Source organism: Anabrus simplex, chromosome 2, assembly GCF_040414725.1.
Source record: "Anabrus simplex isolate iqAnaSimp1 chromosome 2, ASM4041472v1, whole genome shotgun sequence".
Taxonomy (NCBI): Eukaryota; Metazoa; Arthropoda; class Insecta; order Orthoptera; family Tettigoniidae; genus Anabrus; species Anabrus simplex.
Window position 1 is genome coordinate 143,453,722 of NC_090266.1, and position 19,297 is coordinate 143,473,018.

At 39.7% G+C, this 19,297-nt stretch overlaps 1 protein-coding gene across 1 annotated transcript in view; it reads left to right on the forward strand.

The window, feature by feature from the left end:
- The window catches only part of Sh (Potassium voltage-gated channel protein Shaker), a 719,812-nt gene that overhangs the window by 534,433 nt on the left and 166,082 nt on the right, over positions 1-19,297 (forward strand). Inside the window, exons 6-7 of the mRNA XM_068225948.1 lie at positions 11,098-11,227; positions 12,636-12,826. Coding sequence (XP_068082049.1) covers positions 11,098-11,227; positions 12,636-12,826 — 321 coding nt within the window. The remainder of the gene's footprint in view (positions 1-11,097; positions 11,228-12,635; positions 12,827-19,297) is intronic.

Genomic DNA, 19,297 nt, shown 5'->3' on the forward strand with positions numbered 1-19,297 from the left:
AAATATAAGGATTTTCTCGTATTCGTACTTCGGATTTACAGACTAGCGCGTCGCAATAAGTGCTCATTACATTTCCTACTTAATTAGAACCGTCGAAGAAATAGTTTCCCTGTAAGACCTACAAAGGCAAAACTTAAGAATCTTCAACCCAAGATGTAACACAAAAGAAAGAATTTAGTCCAGTGAAGTGCAATTTAGTGTTATCTCCCGTTGAAATTGCATCATGTTTTTCTCCCCAACATGATTATTTTATAGTCACTCAGTGAAACATGGACCAACAACCATCCTAACCCTTAAATTCCTCTTAAAACCTGCCACCAACACTTTCATTACCCGGTAAAGAGACTGCGGGTCAGATTAAACATAGGCTACTCACTTAATAAGTAACATAACGCAAAGTCCGACCTGCGGTTTAGGGGGCAACACGTCCGCCTGTCACCCGGCGGCCCCGGGTTCGATTTCCGGCCAGGTCAGGGGGTTTTAATTGTAAATGATTAATATCCCTGGCCTGGGGACTGGGTGTTTGTGTCTTCCTTAACGTTCCTTTCCTCACATTAAACACTCTACACTTCCGCAGTTCCAATTTAATCTAATCACAACGGTTTGTTGTACAGTTCTTGATGTATATACTTATTCCTTGAATCATTCTCTTATTGAGAGGCATTTATAAGAACTGTCTATCGATAAGGTTCATATCATATGGTGCAAGTAGTGGCAAAAGATTTCTAGAGGTTGACGACACGAACAAATTAATATAATTTCCAAAAAAGCAACGCAAAAGAATCAATACAGTCCAGTGAAGCGGAATTTAGTATTATCTCCCGTTGAAATGTCATCATGTTTTTCGCCCAACATGATTAATGTATAGTCACTCAGCGAAATATGGACCAAAAATCACCCTATCTCTTAAATTCTCCTTACAATCCGCCGCAAAACCCACCGGCAATAATAATAATGTAATCTAATCACAACGGTTTGTTGTACAGTTCTTGATGTATATACTTATTCCTTGAATCATTCTCTTATTGAAAGGCAATTATAAGAACTGTCTATCGATAAGTTTCCCGCCCGAATAACAGCCATACATCGAGAATCATTCTTCTTTCTGAATAGCGATACCATGACTTCACTTAGTTCTATCATATATTTAAATAATAATCCCCCGTGACCCTTCATCCGAGATGAGCCTTGGCCTACCAAGTGACCGCTGCCCAGCCTGAAGGCCTGCAGATTAAAAAGTGACGCGTGGTAAGCGCAACGAATAGGACCTAGGAAAGGTTTTCATTCCCATACGGGGAGGGACGGGCCAACTAGAAGGTGCCGCTTTCTCTCTGGCCAGGAGATTCGGCGGGTTTGGTGGATTGATGGTGAACGAGTAATCTCGCTGGTATCCTTGGTTTTCTCAACTGGGGCTACTATTATACTGACAAGAAGCTTCACGCATAAACCGGCTTCGGTGGTGGGGTCATGTGATGCGAATGGAGGAGGATAGGTTATAGAGAGTAATAGAAGTAGAGGGAGATCAAGACAACGATGGTAAGACCCAGTTTCTAACGACTTAAAGATAAAAGGTACAGAAGTAAACGAGGTCACAGGAGAGGCTTGCAGACTGAACACTGAAATGCAGGGGGGTCTATAATGAATATGTAGTCTATGTATGTATGAAGCCCCTCAATTTAAGCTCGCATAGACTGAGTGGATATCGAACCTGCCGTCAAATCCAGGTTTAAAAAAAGTGAACTGAGATCGAACCCGGACTGTCTGCATAAGGGACAGAATAATTACAGGCAGACTTCGAGGTCGCATTCGGATGATGATGATGATGATGATGATGATGATGATGATGATGATGAAATTAGCTTTGCATCCCACTAACTATTTTTACCGCTTTGGAAGATACCGAGGTGCCGGAATATAGCCCACATGAGTTTCTTTACGTTCCGTTAAATCTACTGACAGGAGGCTGGCGATATGAGCACCATCAAATACCGATCTGCACCAGCATCGAACCCGTCATCTTGAGATCAGATGGCCAGCAGTCTACCACATGAGCTACTCAGCTCGGCTCCATGCATTAACGTCCTTATTTGAAGGTCATAATTAGTGAACTCAGCTGGGGCAAGACAGTCTTGGACTCAGGCAGACACACATTTTTCCATTTTAAATTACTTCATCCATTGGTGGCGGAGTGAGGCGTGCTCACCAATGTGCCGACGTCATTGCACTGAATCTTGGCAGAGTCAAGGAACTCATTTGGAAGTGCCCTCAAATGAAGTATCCAAACCCGAACGGTTGAATCACAGTTTTTCCTTTAAAAGAACTCTTCCATTTGTAATAATGAAACTAAGCAAGGTGACCAGTGAGATGTATGTCGATGGTTTCCATTTTAAACTTCGTATGTCCCAATGCTCTTCCTACCCACTATATTCCTCAGGCTGGTCACTCCTCCCAGCCATGGATGTATATGCCGTCCATGAAAATAATTTCCTTTGTGTTCATTTTCCTCTGCAATAGTGTAAAGGAAAATAGACCCGACTATACCGTATTCTAGGGATGTTGTTTGCATTGTGAATTCACGCAATCCCCACAGTATATTGTATTTAAGGTTCATTTTCCTTAATACGCGCATAGGAAAATGAGCACAACGAAAATGATTCTCATGGACTGCATATAAATATGTGGCTGGGAGGCGTGACCAGTCTTATGGAATATAATGTGTAGGAAGAGCATTGGGACATACCGAGGTTTTAAAAGAAAGCCAAAGATGTATAAAATGCCAAACCATCATTCCAAACAGTGAATTGAATCGCTACTAATATTTAGAGAACCAATTAAAGCAGAGCTAGTGGCTGCACGGTTTAGATCACATAGCTATCAGCTTGTATGCGGGAAACAGTAGGTTCCGACTCCACTGTCGGCACCCCTGAAGATGGTTTTCCGTGGTTTCCCATTTTCACACCAGCCAAATGCTGAGAGCTGTACATTATTACGGTCAAGGTCGCTTCCTTCCCACTCCAAGTCCTGTCCTATTTCTTCGTTGCCATAAGACCTATTTGTGTCGGTACAACGTAAAGCAGACTGTAAAAAATATCAACTCAATAATTTATCTTTAAAGGAATATGGAATAAAAAGTTTTAAAATCACACGGATGAATTAAAGTAATTGTACTGTATACCCATAGAACATATCGAGTAGTTTCCGAAGTATATGTTATAAAAATGTTGGAAATGTGCAACCGAAATAATTAAATGGACCTTAATGACGAAATAAGCGTCACCATTAGTTTTATTATCTTTTAAAAAAATTTGCTTCAAGTCGGACCGACGATGGGAATGGCTAAGAGTGGTAAATAAGTCGTCGTGTCCTTAATTAAGGCACAGCCGCAGCATTACTTGGCGTGAAAATGGAAAGCCATGGAAAACCATCCTCCGGGCTACCCTCAGTGAGGTTTGAACCCACTATCTCCCGAATGCAAGCTCACTGCTGCGCGACCATAACCGCACGACCAACTCGATTGGTTTTTATTATTATTGTCATCATCATTATTATTAAAAAGAACTTACACAGCTAATGCAAACATGAAACTGATATGGTTTCCTTAAATGCGTTATACTGTAGGAGCGCGCAAATTCGCCATGTAAACAAAATCCCTACACTGTGGTACGGTGAGGTCCATTTTCCTTTACAAATTACCATAAGAAAATGAACACAATGAAAATTATTCTGTTGGAATGCATATAAATATGTGGCTCGGAGGGGTAACCAATCATAAGGAATATAATGGGTAGGAACAGCATTCGGACATACGAGGTTATAGAAGAAAGCCATAGATATAGCGTACGAGCTTCATGGACGGGACACTTCATTTCGAAATATTTATATACTATGGCAGTGTACTTGGATGTCACAGAAAGAATCAATTCTAGCAAGCCACAGAAGGGCAAAACAATCTCCTCACAGGCCATGTAGGCCGCTGGAGGAGTGGAAGGTGAAGACTTCCACTAAACATAACCTCGACACTAAGTGGGGTAGTGTTGTTGCACTATGGCCGGCCGCCTTTGCCTCTGGTAATTTCTATAGAACTCATTTTTGGTGTAGGCTGAACGAACGTCAGGACATGGTTCCTCTCCAGAAGTAGAAATCAATATTTCTTTTTTTTTTCTGACTTCCTGACAGGAAATAGAACCCATGTGCTTCCGAGTGAACCGAGCTTGGTTTTACCGCTTAGGTTAGGCAGGCACTTATCTTAATTCTAGCTGTAATTCATTCCAAATAAACCAGGTTACTAAAGCAAAAAGCAAATCAAAGCCATCACCGTACAGGCCATGAAGGCCCTTGGAGAAGTAATGGCTCTTACTATTCGTAGCTTCGGCACTGAATTGGTTACAGTAGTTATCTCTGTGCTTATAGGATTTAACATGGGACACATTTTTGTTGTAGGTTAAGAACGCCTCTGGGGCTTGAGCCTCTCTTAAGGCGGATATTTGGTTTTTAAATATTTCCCGACAGGGAATCGAACCCATGTCCTTGAGGGGAACTGAGCATCAGGTAGGCAAAACCTTATCCTACTTCAACTGTAGAAGCGATCTATTGTACATAAATTAGGAAAAATAACATAATAACAAAGCTTAACAGAAACAATTCACGCGTACGATGTGCATCCCAACCACTACAGTCCCTAAGCTGGAACAGATAGCAACTCTTCTAAAAAGAGATGTGCCATTCTTTAAGGGCAACTGGACATGGAACCTGCAAGTTTTGAGGCTCCTTTTGTAGACTCGTGTCTATGAAACTATTTTTACTCACCTAACATCAACTAGAGCAAAATGTATGCATAATACCAACTAACGGTAACCCTCAGTTCATCAACAGGGATACAAATAGCAAAAAATCACATTTAAAAATTCAAATGTCTGCATATCTGTGATATAATTTTCACTTCATGAGTCTTAGTTCTTTTTGTTCGAGTTAATAGCACTAGTGCCTACAATAAAAACTTACGAGTGTATCCAAACAGTATTTTACCTTATTAATATGGCCTACCCTAAAAAAATTGAGACAATTACTGAAGTACTAATATGTTAGGTAAGATATACTTCCTTCAAGTCTACCTTGCAGTTTGTAGGCAATTAAACCATGTTTTTAATTGGATTCCTGAAAATGTTGTTTCTTTCGTAACTGTAATGTTAACTGGCAGCTGAGGAGGAGTGGTGGTTGTGCCACCACATTTAAATCTCCATTTAAAATGCAGGTCATTATAGGCTAAAGTAATGGAAGGGACATAATGCTGTCAATGTAGCTGCAGCCTTTTGTAAGCAAAAATATTTGAGGATGTTACTGTAGTGAACAGGATCTAGCTCGATGTGCTGGTAAATAGTGTTATTCAACTGAGGTGTCCTTAAAGAGGTATGAAAACTGACAGGGTAGTGTTGGATTATTCGTTGCACTACTACATTGAAGGGAAAATGAAATATCGCTGGTTTCAGAAGAGAACCAGAGATGACCAAGAGACGTCGGATGGAAAAAATTAAAAAGGAGGAGCCATGCAATACCAGAATCAACTCAGATCTTATTCAAGGAATTAGCGGGTCTTAAATTTCCTTTCTCCTTCTTCTCTTCGTCTTTTTTCTTTTAATTCCTCCTAGTGTATATCCGCGAGCGTGCAGTTTCCGCATTGCAGGGATAGTATTTACAGTGTTGTTAACGATTCGTACGGTGATGATGATAATAATGACAATAATGCTCTATTTTTGTTGTTCGTTACCTTATTCAGTAAAGAGAGAAAATAAAACATTCTCAAATTTTAATAAATGTACTTGATCCTAATAATTCGCCCCCCCCCCCCCTTTCGCCCCATCGCGTGTCTCCAACATTCAAAATTTGCGAGGCGTATAAGAGAATTGTGTAAGCATTATTTGTTTATTTTCTTTTTGAGGCACACTGAGTTTTATAAAAAACTAACTGTTCAACCTGTCATTGACGGGTAAGTTTTGTGCAATTCCTGCAGTAATGCCATCTCCTGGAGATAAGTGGCAGCCGAAGAAACAGAGCACACTTCAACTGACAACAGTCAGTGTAATGTTATTGATGTTAGTATGAGCTGAGGACATTGAAGGCCGCCGCATATAGTTTTCTTCCGGCTCTGTCATATCAGGGCATCCAAGGTCAACGGTGTATTTCATATTGGCCTCTTTTCATCACCCTTTCTTATTATTATCCTTTTTCTCCCTCTTCTTCTCCTTCTTTTCTATTTCTTTCCTTTCCTTCTTCACTTTTTCATTCTCATTTCTTGATCAGTATGGACTGGTAACCACGTAATATTGCACCTTATAAAAGTAATCACAAAAAGGACCACTAAGAGCCTCCGTGGCTCAGGCGGCGGCGCGCCGGCCTCCCACTGCTGGGTTCCGTGGTTCAAATCCCGGTCGCTCCATGTGAGATTTGTGCTGGACAAAGCGCAGGCAGGAGCGGTTTTTCTCCGGGTACTCCGCTTATCTCTATCATATTTCATTCCAGCAACACTCTCCATTATCATTTCATTTCATCTGTCACTCATTAATCATTGCCCCAGAGGAGTGCGACAGGCTTCGGCAGCCGGCATAATTCCCATCCTCACCGTTAGATGGGGGCTTTATTCATTCCATTCCTGACCCGGTCGAATGACTGGAAATAGGCTGTGGATTTTCATTTTTTCAAGGACCACTAACGTCAGTGAAAAGTGTTACTTTATCTCGGGATGAGGACACGAATTTACATTTTTCTACTGGTGAGATGTGGGGGGACAGTGACACATGTTCCGTCATTCAGTACAGTACTTGAGTTGTTGTTACGAGTTACTTCGAATCTATATTCGTATTTCTTTCCGTTGCTTAATTAAATGTCAATAACATTCTTGCACTAGGCTTCCGTTAATGAAGCATTCTTTTCAGTCAATAAATGTTTTGAAGAAAGTGAATAATCGGTGTTTGAGCCTCTCGTTCAAGAGATGTTGTAACAACTATTATTACCACCACAGTGACTCTATAATAATGTTATTAGTTTTCAATCACACTAACTACTTTCACGGTTTTCGGAGACGCCGTACTGCCCGAATTTTATGTCGGAATAGTTCCTTAACCTGCCAGTAAATCTACTCACGCGAAGTTGACGTATTTAAGCACATGCAACTACCACCGGACTGAGCTGGAATCTACCCGCCAACTTGAGCTCAGAAGGCCATCGTCCTGCCACCTGAGCTACTCAGCCCACGTTATGATCATAGAAAAATCCGCTGGAAGCATCTACATTACTTACAAAACGTTAACTCTGTGGTTCATGCGGGACTTGTCCGCAGTCGTCACAGCTCATAACCTACAGATTACGGGGGATCTGTGGTCAACTCAACGGTCTCCTCAGCCGTTAAGCTTGGTTTCACGACTAGGCGCGCTGTTTTTCACGTCAGCAGTTTCCTTGTCGGTAGATCAACCCCGTTCCAACCCACGTGCTAACGTTGAACCTAGGTCAGGAACCGTCGAGGTAACAATGGATAACGCTAACCACATACTACAGCGACCAACTAATGTTATTCCCCATCAATGAATTCTGAAAAATGCCCACATTATAATATATCTTCTTTAATCCTAAGAAGAAGCCTGGACCGAGCTCGATAGTTGCAGTCGCCTAAGTGCGGCCAGTACCCAGTATTCGGGAGATAGTAGGTTCGAACCCCACTGTCGGCAGCCCTGAAAATGGTTTTCCGTGGTTTCCCATTTTCACACCAGGCAAATGTTGGGGCTGTACCTTAATTAAGGCCACGGCCGCTTCCTTCCCACACCTAGCCGTTTCCCGTGCCATCGTCCCCATAATACCTATCTGTGTCGGTGCGACGTAAAGCAACTAGCAAAAAAAAAAAGAAGCCTGGAGCATTTTTACTCACATTTTTAAGGTAAAAGAATCTATAGGCTCAAAGAAACCTTAATATAACATTAATTATTGTTTAGAAATATCAGATTACTAAGAAGCTAATAGATTGATACGCTACTTATTGGACAGCTCTCCTCCTTTAAGTTCATATGAATCTTCGTAAAATTTCCCGCTCATTAACTGTAATTTTAGGTACTTCTCTATTTTGGCCAAGTTCAGCACGGTATCCGCACTATGCCTCCTCAAGTTCCAAAAGTAAAATATTAAATTCCAACATTCTTGTGATTATCTGGAAAAGTCACTGTTGCTACAGAATGACTAACGTTACACGCGATTTGCTCTACGTCGCATCGACACACAGAGGTCTTATGGTGACGATGGGATAGGAAAGGGCTAGGAGTGGGAAGGAAATGACCACGGCCTTGATTAAGTACAGCCCCAGCATTTGTCTGGCGTGAAAATAATTTTCATTGCGTTCATTTTCCTATGCTTAAGTGTAAAGGAAAATGGACGTTATCGCACCTTATTGTAGGAATGCTGTTTGCATGGCGAATTTACGCTCTCCTACACCATAATGTATTTAAGTTTCATTTTCCTTTACACATGCCCACAGGAAAATGAACACAACGAAAATAATTATGATGGACTGCATACAAATATGTGGCCAGTAGGCGTAACCAGCCTTAAGGAATAGGCCTATAATACGTAGGAAGTGCATTTGGACACACGAGGTTTTAAAAGAAAGCCATCGATATTTTAAAAACCAGGGTGTTTTAGTGACCATAAAAATCTTCCTACCACGCCTTTAGATTTTGTGAAGTTTAACTCGATCAGATGCACGAATGGTCTATTTTCATAATAATGATCTTGCGAGGAGAATATTTCTTAAAAACACTATATGGAGTTTTAGATATAAACTCCACTGTGTAGTGTCAGCCTTGTCAAATTTGGTTTGTTTCTTCTTTCATAACACGTAATGGTGTCTTCTCTACAGAGGGATGGTCTTTACAAGGATAGTTCATTCTTTCCAAGCACAAAACAGGGTCATCCAGTGATAGATAGTCTCAGAAAGTTTTGTTCCTTCTTTCAAATTGCGTAATGGACGCTTAGCTGTCAAGTGATGGCCATAGCAAGTTCAGTTCATTTTTCAAAACTTGTCATGTATTTTTCGTTATCCATTGATGATCTCAGCAAATTTAGCATATTCTCGTTAAAAACACGCAATGGATTCTCAGCTGGGCAGTGATGACCATAGAAAATTTAAGTTATTTCAGCACCCAACAACTCCTAGTCCGGGAGGCTTGACAAGTCTTAAGGAATATAATACGTAGCATAAACATTGGGACATACGAGGTTTTAAAAGAAATCCATCGACTTTTAACTATGCAGTGATGGTCTTAGCAAGTTTAGTCCGCTGTTTTCAAAACACGTAATGGACTCCTTGATACCCGATAATGATCTTAAGAAGATTTTAGTTGATATTTCAGACCATTTAACGGACCTCTAGTTACTGTTTATCCAACTAACTTTACAAGTTTAGTTGATACTTTCAAAACAACGTACAGTCTTGTGCATATTAATGTCATCAGAGATACAATTTTATTATTTTGACATTATTTTACACATCATCAAGGTTACTTCATATTAAAGAATGTTTTAGTATTTAATATGTCCATCTTTGTCGTTAATTAACATTTCCACTCGCTTTGTTTGAGTTTCTTATATATTTTCCTTATTTCTTGGTCAAGAAGCCACACCTAAACTGCAGTACAAAACATCCTTTCCCTGATAGTGCAGTCCATTTTTCTCATCTGTTTCTTGATAATTGCCCAAAGATTTTCTATAGGGTTGATGTCCCGTGAATTTCCAGACCAGCCCAAACACTGAAAACCATTTTTCGTCTTTGATTTTTTCGATACATGTCAAGGGGCGAGGTCTTGGTGGAAAATCGCAATCCCGACATTCAGTTCCTCAGCCAAACTCTTCAGTTCAGAGGCAGCTTTTCTCTCAAGATTGGGATGTACTTGTCGCTGCTCATCATTCCAGCAATCTTACTTCTCTGATTTGGTGTGATATCCATTATGACTGATTAAATATACTCACAGAATGCAGTTTCAAACAGCTACAAACACATGCCAGGTATGAACTTCCAAACACAATCAATAAGAGCATTAACTACAATTACCTATCTCAACAATGGGTATCCATACTGTCAAGAATTGTCGGGAAACATTTGTTACCTCTTTGTTACTTAAAAATCAAAATGTACCTCCTTCTTCACATCAATATGCATAAGACTGTAAGGCACTTTTAACTATCCCGTAATGTCTTAGTAAGTGTAGTTCATTTTTCAAAACATGATATTGTCTCTTAGATATACAATGATGATCTTTAAGTAGTTTGAGTGCGTATTTCCAAAATACGTAACGGACTTTTAGCTATCCAGTCACGGGCTTGGGTAATCTCTAAATATTTCTGCAACGATTGTGAAAAATCGGGTAACTGACAATGCACTTCCCTACAATGACTTTCCTTAACACTGGTCACGCTTCTCAGCCACGTACGGATATGCAGTCCATCAAAACAATTATTCTTGTGTTCATATTCCTATGCCCACGTGTACAGGAAAATGAACCTTACATGCATTATACTGTAGAAGGGAGTCATGTATACATTTCTGCAGCAAGCCTGTGCTACAAGGTATGTAAGGTTCAATTTCCTGTACATGTTGGCATATGAAAATGAACACTACGACAATTGTTCTGATGGACTGCATATCCGTACGTGGCTGAGAGGGGTGACCAGTCTTAAGGAAAATAATGGTTAGGAAGTGCATTGTCACTTACCCGGTTTTTCACAATCGTTACAGATTTGTGGGTTGACACTTTCTATATAACACGAAACAATCGAGATTACCAGTTTTCCTACAAGGATCACATAAACTATTTCGTTTTTGAGTACATCTGGTGGTCTTCAGTACATTGTAATTCAGAAAATAGGCTTTTCGGCAGAGCCAATAATTCTGATCAAGTAACAGCGAAGTACAGTATACCGAAATGTGTATCAATTTCTCCAAAAGTGGCAGATGATATCAGTAAGTTTCTAGTGCCAATGGCCCAAGAGCTCTCTTTGTTTGGGAAGTGTTGTCTGCTCGTAGGACGTACTGGAGCACTGTCACCCGTCTCGCTGTTGCAGGTGTGATCCTCTTCTCCAGCGCCGTGTACTTCGCTGAGGCAGGGTCGGAGCAGTCCTTCTTCAAGTCGATCCCGGACGCCTTCTGGTGGGCGGTAGTTACCATGACTACCGTGGGCTATGGTGACATGAGGTAACCGTGTTACCGTATCTTCCAGGTGTGGTTCTCTTCTCGAGCGCCGTTTACTTCGCCGAAGCCGGCTCGGAGAACTCGTTCTTCAAGTCGATTCCGGACGCGTTCTGGTGGGCCGTTGTTACGATGACTACCGTGGGCTATGGTGACATGACGTATGATGTACTCAATTACATTCACGATTTAGTTCATTACATACGTTTTCTTTTAATTTACCCTCAAAGTAGTTTGCAATGCCAAAGATTTTTAATAATTTTACAAATATTTGAAGTAATTCTTTTATTCAAAAATCTGTAGAAAGGAAAACTAGAAAAATCAAATACGAAGAAAATTCTTTGTTGGTTAAAGGAAACGGACGTTAGTTTTAAATTGTGCAAAGTTAACAAAACTTCTTTGTGTTAAAATTTTGTCCGCGAGGGAAACGTTCTTATTACAGCTATGCGTTCGAGAGTGACACAGTTGATTCATTATCATTACTATTATTATGATTATGATTGTTGAATTTAGTCTCCCACTCGAGCGCTTTTAATGTTATCCGACTTACCTTTGTTCCCTCTACGTATGTTGTCGTCAGTTTCATGTCTCTTCATGATTCTCTCTCTTTTTCTCTTATCTCTTCTCTTTCTGCCTTATTACACTGCGTGTTCATCCACTTTATATCTCAGTGTTTCTAGTGTTGGGTGCGTGCGTGCGTTCATTGGACCCTATGATCGTATCCGTGCTTGTACATATTGGTTTATTGACATCGGTGTGATTAGCCTTCAGTATCTAAATTATATATACATTTAAAACAGTTGCAATTAAAACAAAGAATTTTCTAAGTGGAATGTTTTCTGAACAAGAAAAATATTCTCTTTTCATTTATTTTCGAGACCGAGAACAAATGATGGAGAATATTTTTCTGCACACTGTAGTATTTGCTGCATGTGATGACACATTTGTGCGTGCGTAGAAACCTTACGCGTGGCGGTTTCAAATATTTTTGAATGATTATCATTTTGTGTGATGTTATGGCAGTGGTGTTTTTTTTCAAAATTCAGTGCATGGATATAATAAATGTAGAAATAAACAATGAATGCACCTCACCTTGTCCTTTTTTATGTTTGAGTGTCTGGTTGTTTGATTGTCTTAACTAAAAATATTTTCACTTTTGCGTTGCTAATTTCATGCTGATGTTTTGCATTGTTGTTAAACAAAATGCTTCTCAATGTTTGGCTTTTGGCACTTGAAAATTTGTCAGCTGTCTGACTTCCTGCCTTCTGTCTCCTGCCTTACCTACCTTTACTTCTTCTTCTTTTTCTTCAATTTCTTCTTCATATTCTCTTATTCACTTCTTGTGTGTTCCTCTTACCCCAGTTTTGTGGCGTCCTCCAAGTATAAAAAAATAACTGAGTATTTTTCTTTCCAGGCCGGTCGGGGTATGGGGCAAGATCGTGGGTTCTCTCTGTGCCATTGCGGGTGTGCTTACCATCGCCCTGCCCGTGCCTGTAATCGTCTCGAATTTCAACTACTTCTACCATCGTGAGACGGATCAGGAGGAGATGCAGTCGCAGAACTTCAATCACGTTACCAGTTGCCCCTACCTACCAGGGACGCTAGGTATGTCCTGTGCTCCATTACTAAAGAGAATTAATAACGCATTATCCCCAGGGACGATAATAGATAGCTAATACCCGACAACATGGGCCTTCAGGTTCTACAATGAGTCCACCAACTAAAGCATCAATTTTTATAGCTAATCTTTCACTCCTGAGAAGAGTAGGAGATCAACTCCTATGGTAATAGATCGGTACAAGTATCAAATGTCTGCATTGGATTAACCTTTCTTTCAAACTGAATCGTTAATCTCCAGCAACAAAAATATTTCAAGAGAATATCCAAGGCTTTCTTTTAAAACCTCGTATGCCCAATGCTCTTCCTACCTGTTATATTCCTATGAATGATCTCGCCTCCCAGCCAACTATTTATATGCAGTCCATCAGAATAATTTTCGTTGTGTACATTTTCCTATGCTAATGTGTAAAGGAAAATGGACCTTACCATAGCATAATGTAGAGACGTTGTTTGCATTGCAAATTTACGCACTCCTACAGTATAATGCATTTAACCCTTAAATGCGCAATTTATTATTTCTTTTAAAAACGACGGTTTTTCATTCAAAAAGTAATAGATCGTTACCATAAAAATATTTAAAAAGGTATTTGGCAGAATTAATATACTTATATTTTTTGGATCAGTCAAAATGTTAAGAGTTTTGTGTGTTTTATGAACCGGTATATGAAAAGCTGTACGATTAGTGTAGCTACAGCCAGACTTCAGTCTTAGGGATGTAATGGCTCACGAATTCTCTGTGGTAAACAGCATTTTATGTGTTTTATCTTATCTGTTTAAAGTTTACACCACTTCAACTCATCATCAAGAAAAAGTAATAAAATAAAAGATTGTTGTTCTTTTTCAATACACAGTGACCCCTAGAGAGTTCATCTGCAAGGCAGAAGTAAATGGACACCTGTAAAATCATAAAGCAGATATAACAAGCAAGTAGTATATTCTCCTTTGCACATATGCAATGATATGCATTTAAGGGTTCAGGTTCATTTTCCTTTACACCTTAGCATAAAAAAATATACACAACAAACATTATACTGAATAACTGTACAGTATATAAATATCGATTGTTTTCTTTTAAAACCTCGTATGTCCCAATGCTCTTCCTACCCATTATATTCCTTAAGAGAGGCCACGCCTCCAAGCCACATGCTTATATGCAGTCCATCAGAACAACTTTCGTTGTGTTCATTTTCCTATGCCGACTGTAATGAAAAATGACACTTAAATACAGTATACCGAAGGAGAGCGTAAATTCGCTAGGCAAACAACGCCCCTACAATATGGTATGGTAAGGTCCAATTTCCTTTACATGTATGCATAGGAAAATAAACACAAAGAAAATTATTTTGTTGGAGTGCATATAAATATATGGCTGGGAGGCGTGACCAGTCGTAAGGGATATAATGGGTAAGAAAGGCATTGGGACATACGAGGTTTTAAAAGAAATCCATCAATATGTGGCTGTGAGGCGTGACCAGTTTTAAGAAATGTAATAGAAATAGAAATATATTTATATAAAGTTAATTACAAGTAGGAGCAGAGGTCCCTTTGGCTGTAACTAACTGCCATTTTAACTTAAATGTATCAACTAATATACAGCATCTAATAAAAATAATACAAAAAGCCTAAGATACATTTTCCTACTGAGGATATAAGAATAAGATTAAAAACTAAACATCCAAGAGACTTCAATAATACTTTTACCATTTCATAAACATAGTCTATACTAACAAGGAAGAGAAGAAATAAGAGAAACCTAAGAATGTTAATGCCGAGGATGAATTGAGAATAATACTGAGCATCTAAAATGTATCTAGAAGATTATGATATTTCGTACTATTTAATTAATTTGGTGAAAATACTCTTACATGGCTTAATAAGTGGAAAGGTAGCGGCATTTAAGACATTTTTTCTGAGTTCCGACACTACTTTGCTGTATTTCATATAGTTTAAGATCGTTGTACAATTGAGAGGCAGTGACAATGAACGACTTACTGCACTTTACCGTACGATGCTGTGGAACCTTAAGGGTGTTAGCTGTAAACCTATTGTCCCGATCATGCACTTGACTCATCTGAACAAAGGACTTAGTCAAATATGAGGGAGCATCAGATTTTAAAATTCTCATCAGTAAACAAGGAGCTGAGTATGATCATCTATCCCTGAGTTTCAACCACTCTGCGGCTTTGTAGTAATATGTTACGTGACAGTCTTTACGAATATTGAAGACGAATCGCACACAGGCATTCTAAATTCGCTGAAGTTTGCTCACCGAAAAAGGAAGATACAGCAAATTTCGTCTAAATTGATGCAATATGCCAGACATTTTCTTGGCCAAATGCTTGGCGTGGAAGGTCCAGAACAGAGTACTATCCATTAGAATACCTAAATTCTTAACACATTCCTGATACTTGACTACAGAACCGTTTACAATTGCTGGACGAATGTCGCTGTGGAAAAAATTTGATAAATTTCTTCGATATCCTAGAAAAATAACTAAGGTTTTGTTTTCATTTAATAGTAGGCTAAATTATGACTTAGTGTATATTGATGAAGTCTTTCTATATCTAGATTAATTTACTAATACTTTCCTCAACACGATTCACAGGAAAATGGTAACAGATCTGTTAATCATCGGCTTACCTATGATGTCCCGTGTGGCGTAAAACTCTAGGCAGATCGTAATAGGTAGGAACAGCAGTGAGACATATGAGATTTTAAAAGAAAGTCATCAATATGTCTACATATTGAAAGAACAATAGACTATGTAATATTTGTCTAGAATACCAAGTCATCAGCATGTGCCTGAATCTAAATGATTTCATGAGATACAACGAGTTAAAAGACGCAATCTCTTTAACTTTATACAGGGTGGCTTGCTCGGCCTTAGGCTGAACAGAGCATTCATGCGCTGTCGTGACGTTGTGTCATTAGCTGAGACATTATATCTGTAACTTCCCACTTAGGGCCTGTGCTGAAATGGAAATGGCGTATTGCTTTTAGTGCCGGGATGTGTCCTAGGGCCTGTACTACGATCGCCAGATTAATTAACAGCCAAATACGTAAGCTGCAGTTTTGCAAACTAGAAGTTAAATATTTTCTTGCGTACTACCAACGGATTTTAACGACGGTATTGTTAAGCGGAATATGAAGTAACATTTTTATTGCTTGATGAAATGGAATGGCGTATGCCGGGAGTGTCCGAGGACAAGTTCAGCTCTCCAGATGCAGGTCTTTTGATTTGACTCCCGTAGGCGACCTGCGCGTCGTGATGAGAATGAAATGTTGATGAAGACGACACATACACCCAGACCAAGTGTCAGCGGAATTAACCTATTATGGTTAAAATTCCCGACCTTGCTGGGAATCGAACCTGCGACCCCTGTCACCAAAGGCCAGTACGCTAACCATTTAGCCATGGAGCCGGACTAATGCTTGATAATAAGGTTACTGAAAATATAGCGAAAATTAGCGCAGTGGTGCACGTGTTCCCTGGTGTTTTCGTTTGCCTAGCACTACTCCATTTGAAATTGTATTACTGGAGCCCAATATCACACTCTTATTAAGCTATAGTGTGGAAGTTCAGGTCAAAAACAGAATTAGGACTGAAATCTCTGAAATTGTTGTAGAAAATCAAAAAACTGAAACTGTAACCTGGACGGAAAGGTTAAGATTCAGGTTATGTACCTTATCAAATAATTCCTACCACACGGTATAATTTTGTTTTTTGTCTAATACTATTTACGGGGATGCTCGTTACGGCGAATGTAAAGTTTCTATTCGCAATTAATGCCATTGTATGTGGCATAGGATCATTAATGTTATTATTAATTCAATTTATTTTTACTAATTTAATAAGTAGTTAGTTTCTTTTCCTTTTTCCAAGACAATGTTAGAATAGTAACTGGCAAGCATGCATCTCACTTTAGTGTAAATACTTAGTAGCAAGTTGTTATGAAGTCAAGGAAACATAACCTGTCCACCTCTGTGGTGTAGTGGTTATTGTGATTAGCTGCCAGCCACGGAGGCCCGGGTTCGATTCCCGGCTCTGCCATGAAATTTGGAAAGTGTTACGAGGGCTGGAACGGGGTCCACTCAGCCTCGGGAGGTCAACTGAGTAGAGGTGGGTTCGATTCCCACCTCAACCATCCTCGAAGTGGTTTTCCGTGGTTTCCCACTTCTCCTCCAGGCAAATGCCGGGATGGTACCTAACTTACGGCCACGGCCGCTTCCTTCCCTCTTCCTTGCCTGTCCCTTCTAATCTTCCCATCCCTCCACAAGGCCCCTGTTCAGCATAGCAGGTGAGGCCGCCTGGGCGAGGTACTGGTCATTCTTCCCATTTGTATCCCTCGACTCAGAGTCTGAAGCTCCAGGTCACTGCCCTTGAGGCGGTAGTGATGGGATCCCTCGCTGAGTCCGAAGGGAAAATCGACCCTGAAGGATAAACAGATTAAGAAGTAGAAGAAAAAGAAACCTCCTTAACGCCCTCATTCGACGGACGAATCACTATGAACAACGTCGTATACTTTTACTCCATATGAGCGTCGCGGATAGATTTGGAATAAAACCCAAGCTTTTGACACACACTCTAGTGATTAGTAACTGTGTACTATCACCTCTAGTACACTACCGACTATCATTTAGAAGGTAAAAAAGATGTTGGACTGTTGGGACTCGAACCCACAGATAACCGCGTAGCAGCATCAAAGGACGTTGCCGTGACAACTACAGCTGCCTAGAAAGCTTGCCTTTGAATTGCTTGCGTGCAACTCACATAGTCAGTAGCAACAACTTGCTAGCTTGGGAAATCTTTAAAATTTCTGTGATAGCTGAACGTAAAGCATGATATATTTTATAAATATATCCATAGATTACATTATCTCAACTTACTTTTCGTCTTGCATAATGCAGATGTATATTCATACTGATGTGTACCCATCTTGATTTTTACAGTAGCGTCCCCGATAGGAGCAAAGTCCCAGATAAGAGCGCTAACTGCCTCTCCAAATTCGGCATAGCTAAACTCGAAAATATTCTCCCACACTCCACATAAATAAAAGTCGTAGTACGCGTTTTCAATCGGACTTCCAGATAAATATGCAAACTGCCACATAAATTAAAACGCACTTCAATCAATCAATACTGATATGCAATTAGGACAGTCGCCCAGGTGGCAGTTTCACTATCTGTTGTTTTCCTAGTCTTTTCTTAAATGATTTCAATGACATTGGAAATGTATTGAACAACTCCCCTTCCTATAAATGAATATTTGCCCCAATTCTTCCTCTTCAATTCCAACTTTGCCTTTATATTGTAATATTTCCTACTTTTAAAGACGCTACTCAAACTTATTCGCCTATTAATGTCATTCCACGCCATTTCTCAGCTGACAGCTCGGAACACACCACTTAGTCGAGAAACTCTTCTCCTTTCTCCCAGTTCTTCCCAGCCCAAACGTTGCAACAATTTTGTAACGCTACTCTTTTGTCGGAAATCACCCAGAACAAATCGAGCTGCTTTTCTTTGGATTTTTTCTAGTTCTTGAATCAAGTAATCCTGGAGAGGGTCCTATACACTGGAACCATACTCTAGTTGGGGTCTTACCGGAGACTTATATGCCCTCCCCTCTACATCCGTACTACAACCCCTAAACATCCTCATAACCATGTGCAGAGATCTGTACCCTTTATTTACAATCTCATTTATGTGATTACCCCAATCAAGATTTTTCCTTATATTAACACACAGATACTTACAATGATCCTCAAAAGGAACTTTCACCCCATCAACGCAGTAATTAAAACTGAGAGGACTTTTCCTATTTGTGAAACTCACAGCCTGACTTTTAACCCCGTTTGTCATCATACCATTGCCTACTGTCCATCTCACAACATTATCGAGGTCATTTTGCAGTTCCTCACAATCTTGTAACTTATGTATTACTCTATTACTCATATCATTTATATATATAAGAAAACATAAAAGTCCAATAATACTGCCTCTTAATTTTTACGGGATCAGATAAAGCTTTGCCTACCCTAATTTTCTGATATCTGTTTTCTAGAAATATAGCAACCCATTCGGTCACTCTTTTGCCTAGTCCAATTGCTCTTATTTTTGCCAGTAGTCTCCCATGATCCACCCTATCAAATGGTTTAGACAAGTCAATCGCGACACAGTCCATTTGACCTGCTGAATCCAGGATATCTGCTATATGTTGCTGAAAACCTACAAATTGAGCTTCAGTGGAATAACCTTTCCTAAACCCGAACTGCCTTCTATCGAACCAGTTATTAATTTCGCAAACATGTCCAGTATATTCAGAAAGAATGCTTTCCCAAAGCTCACATGCAACGATTTCAAACTTACTGGCCTGTAATTTTCAGCTTTATGTCTATCACACAGGGGCTACTATATCAACTCTCCAATTATTTGGTATAGCTCCTTCAACCAAACAAT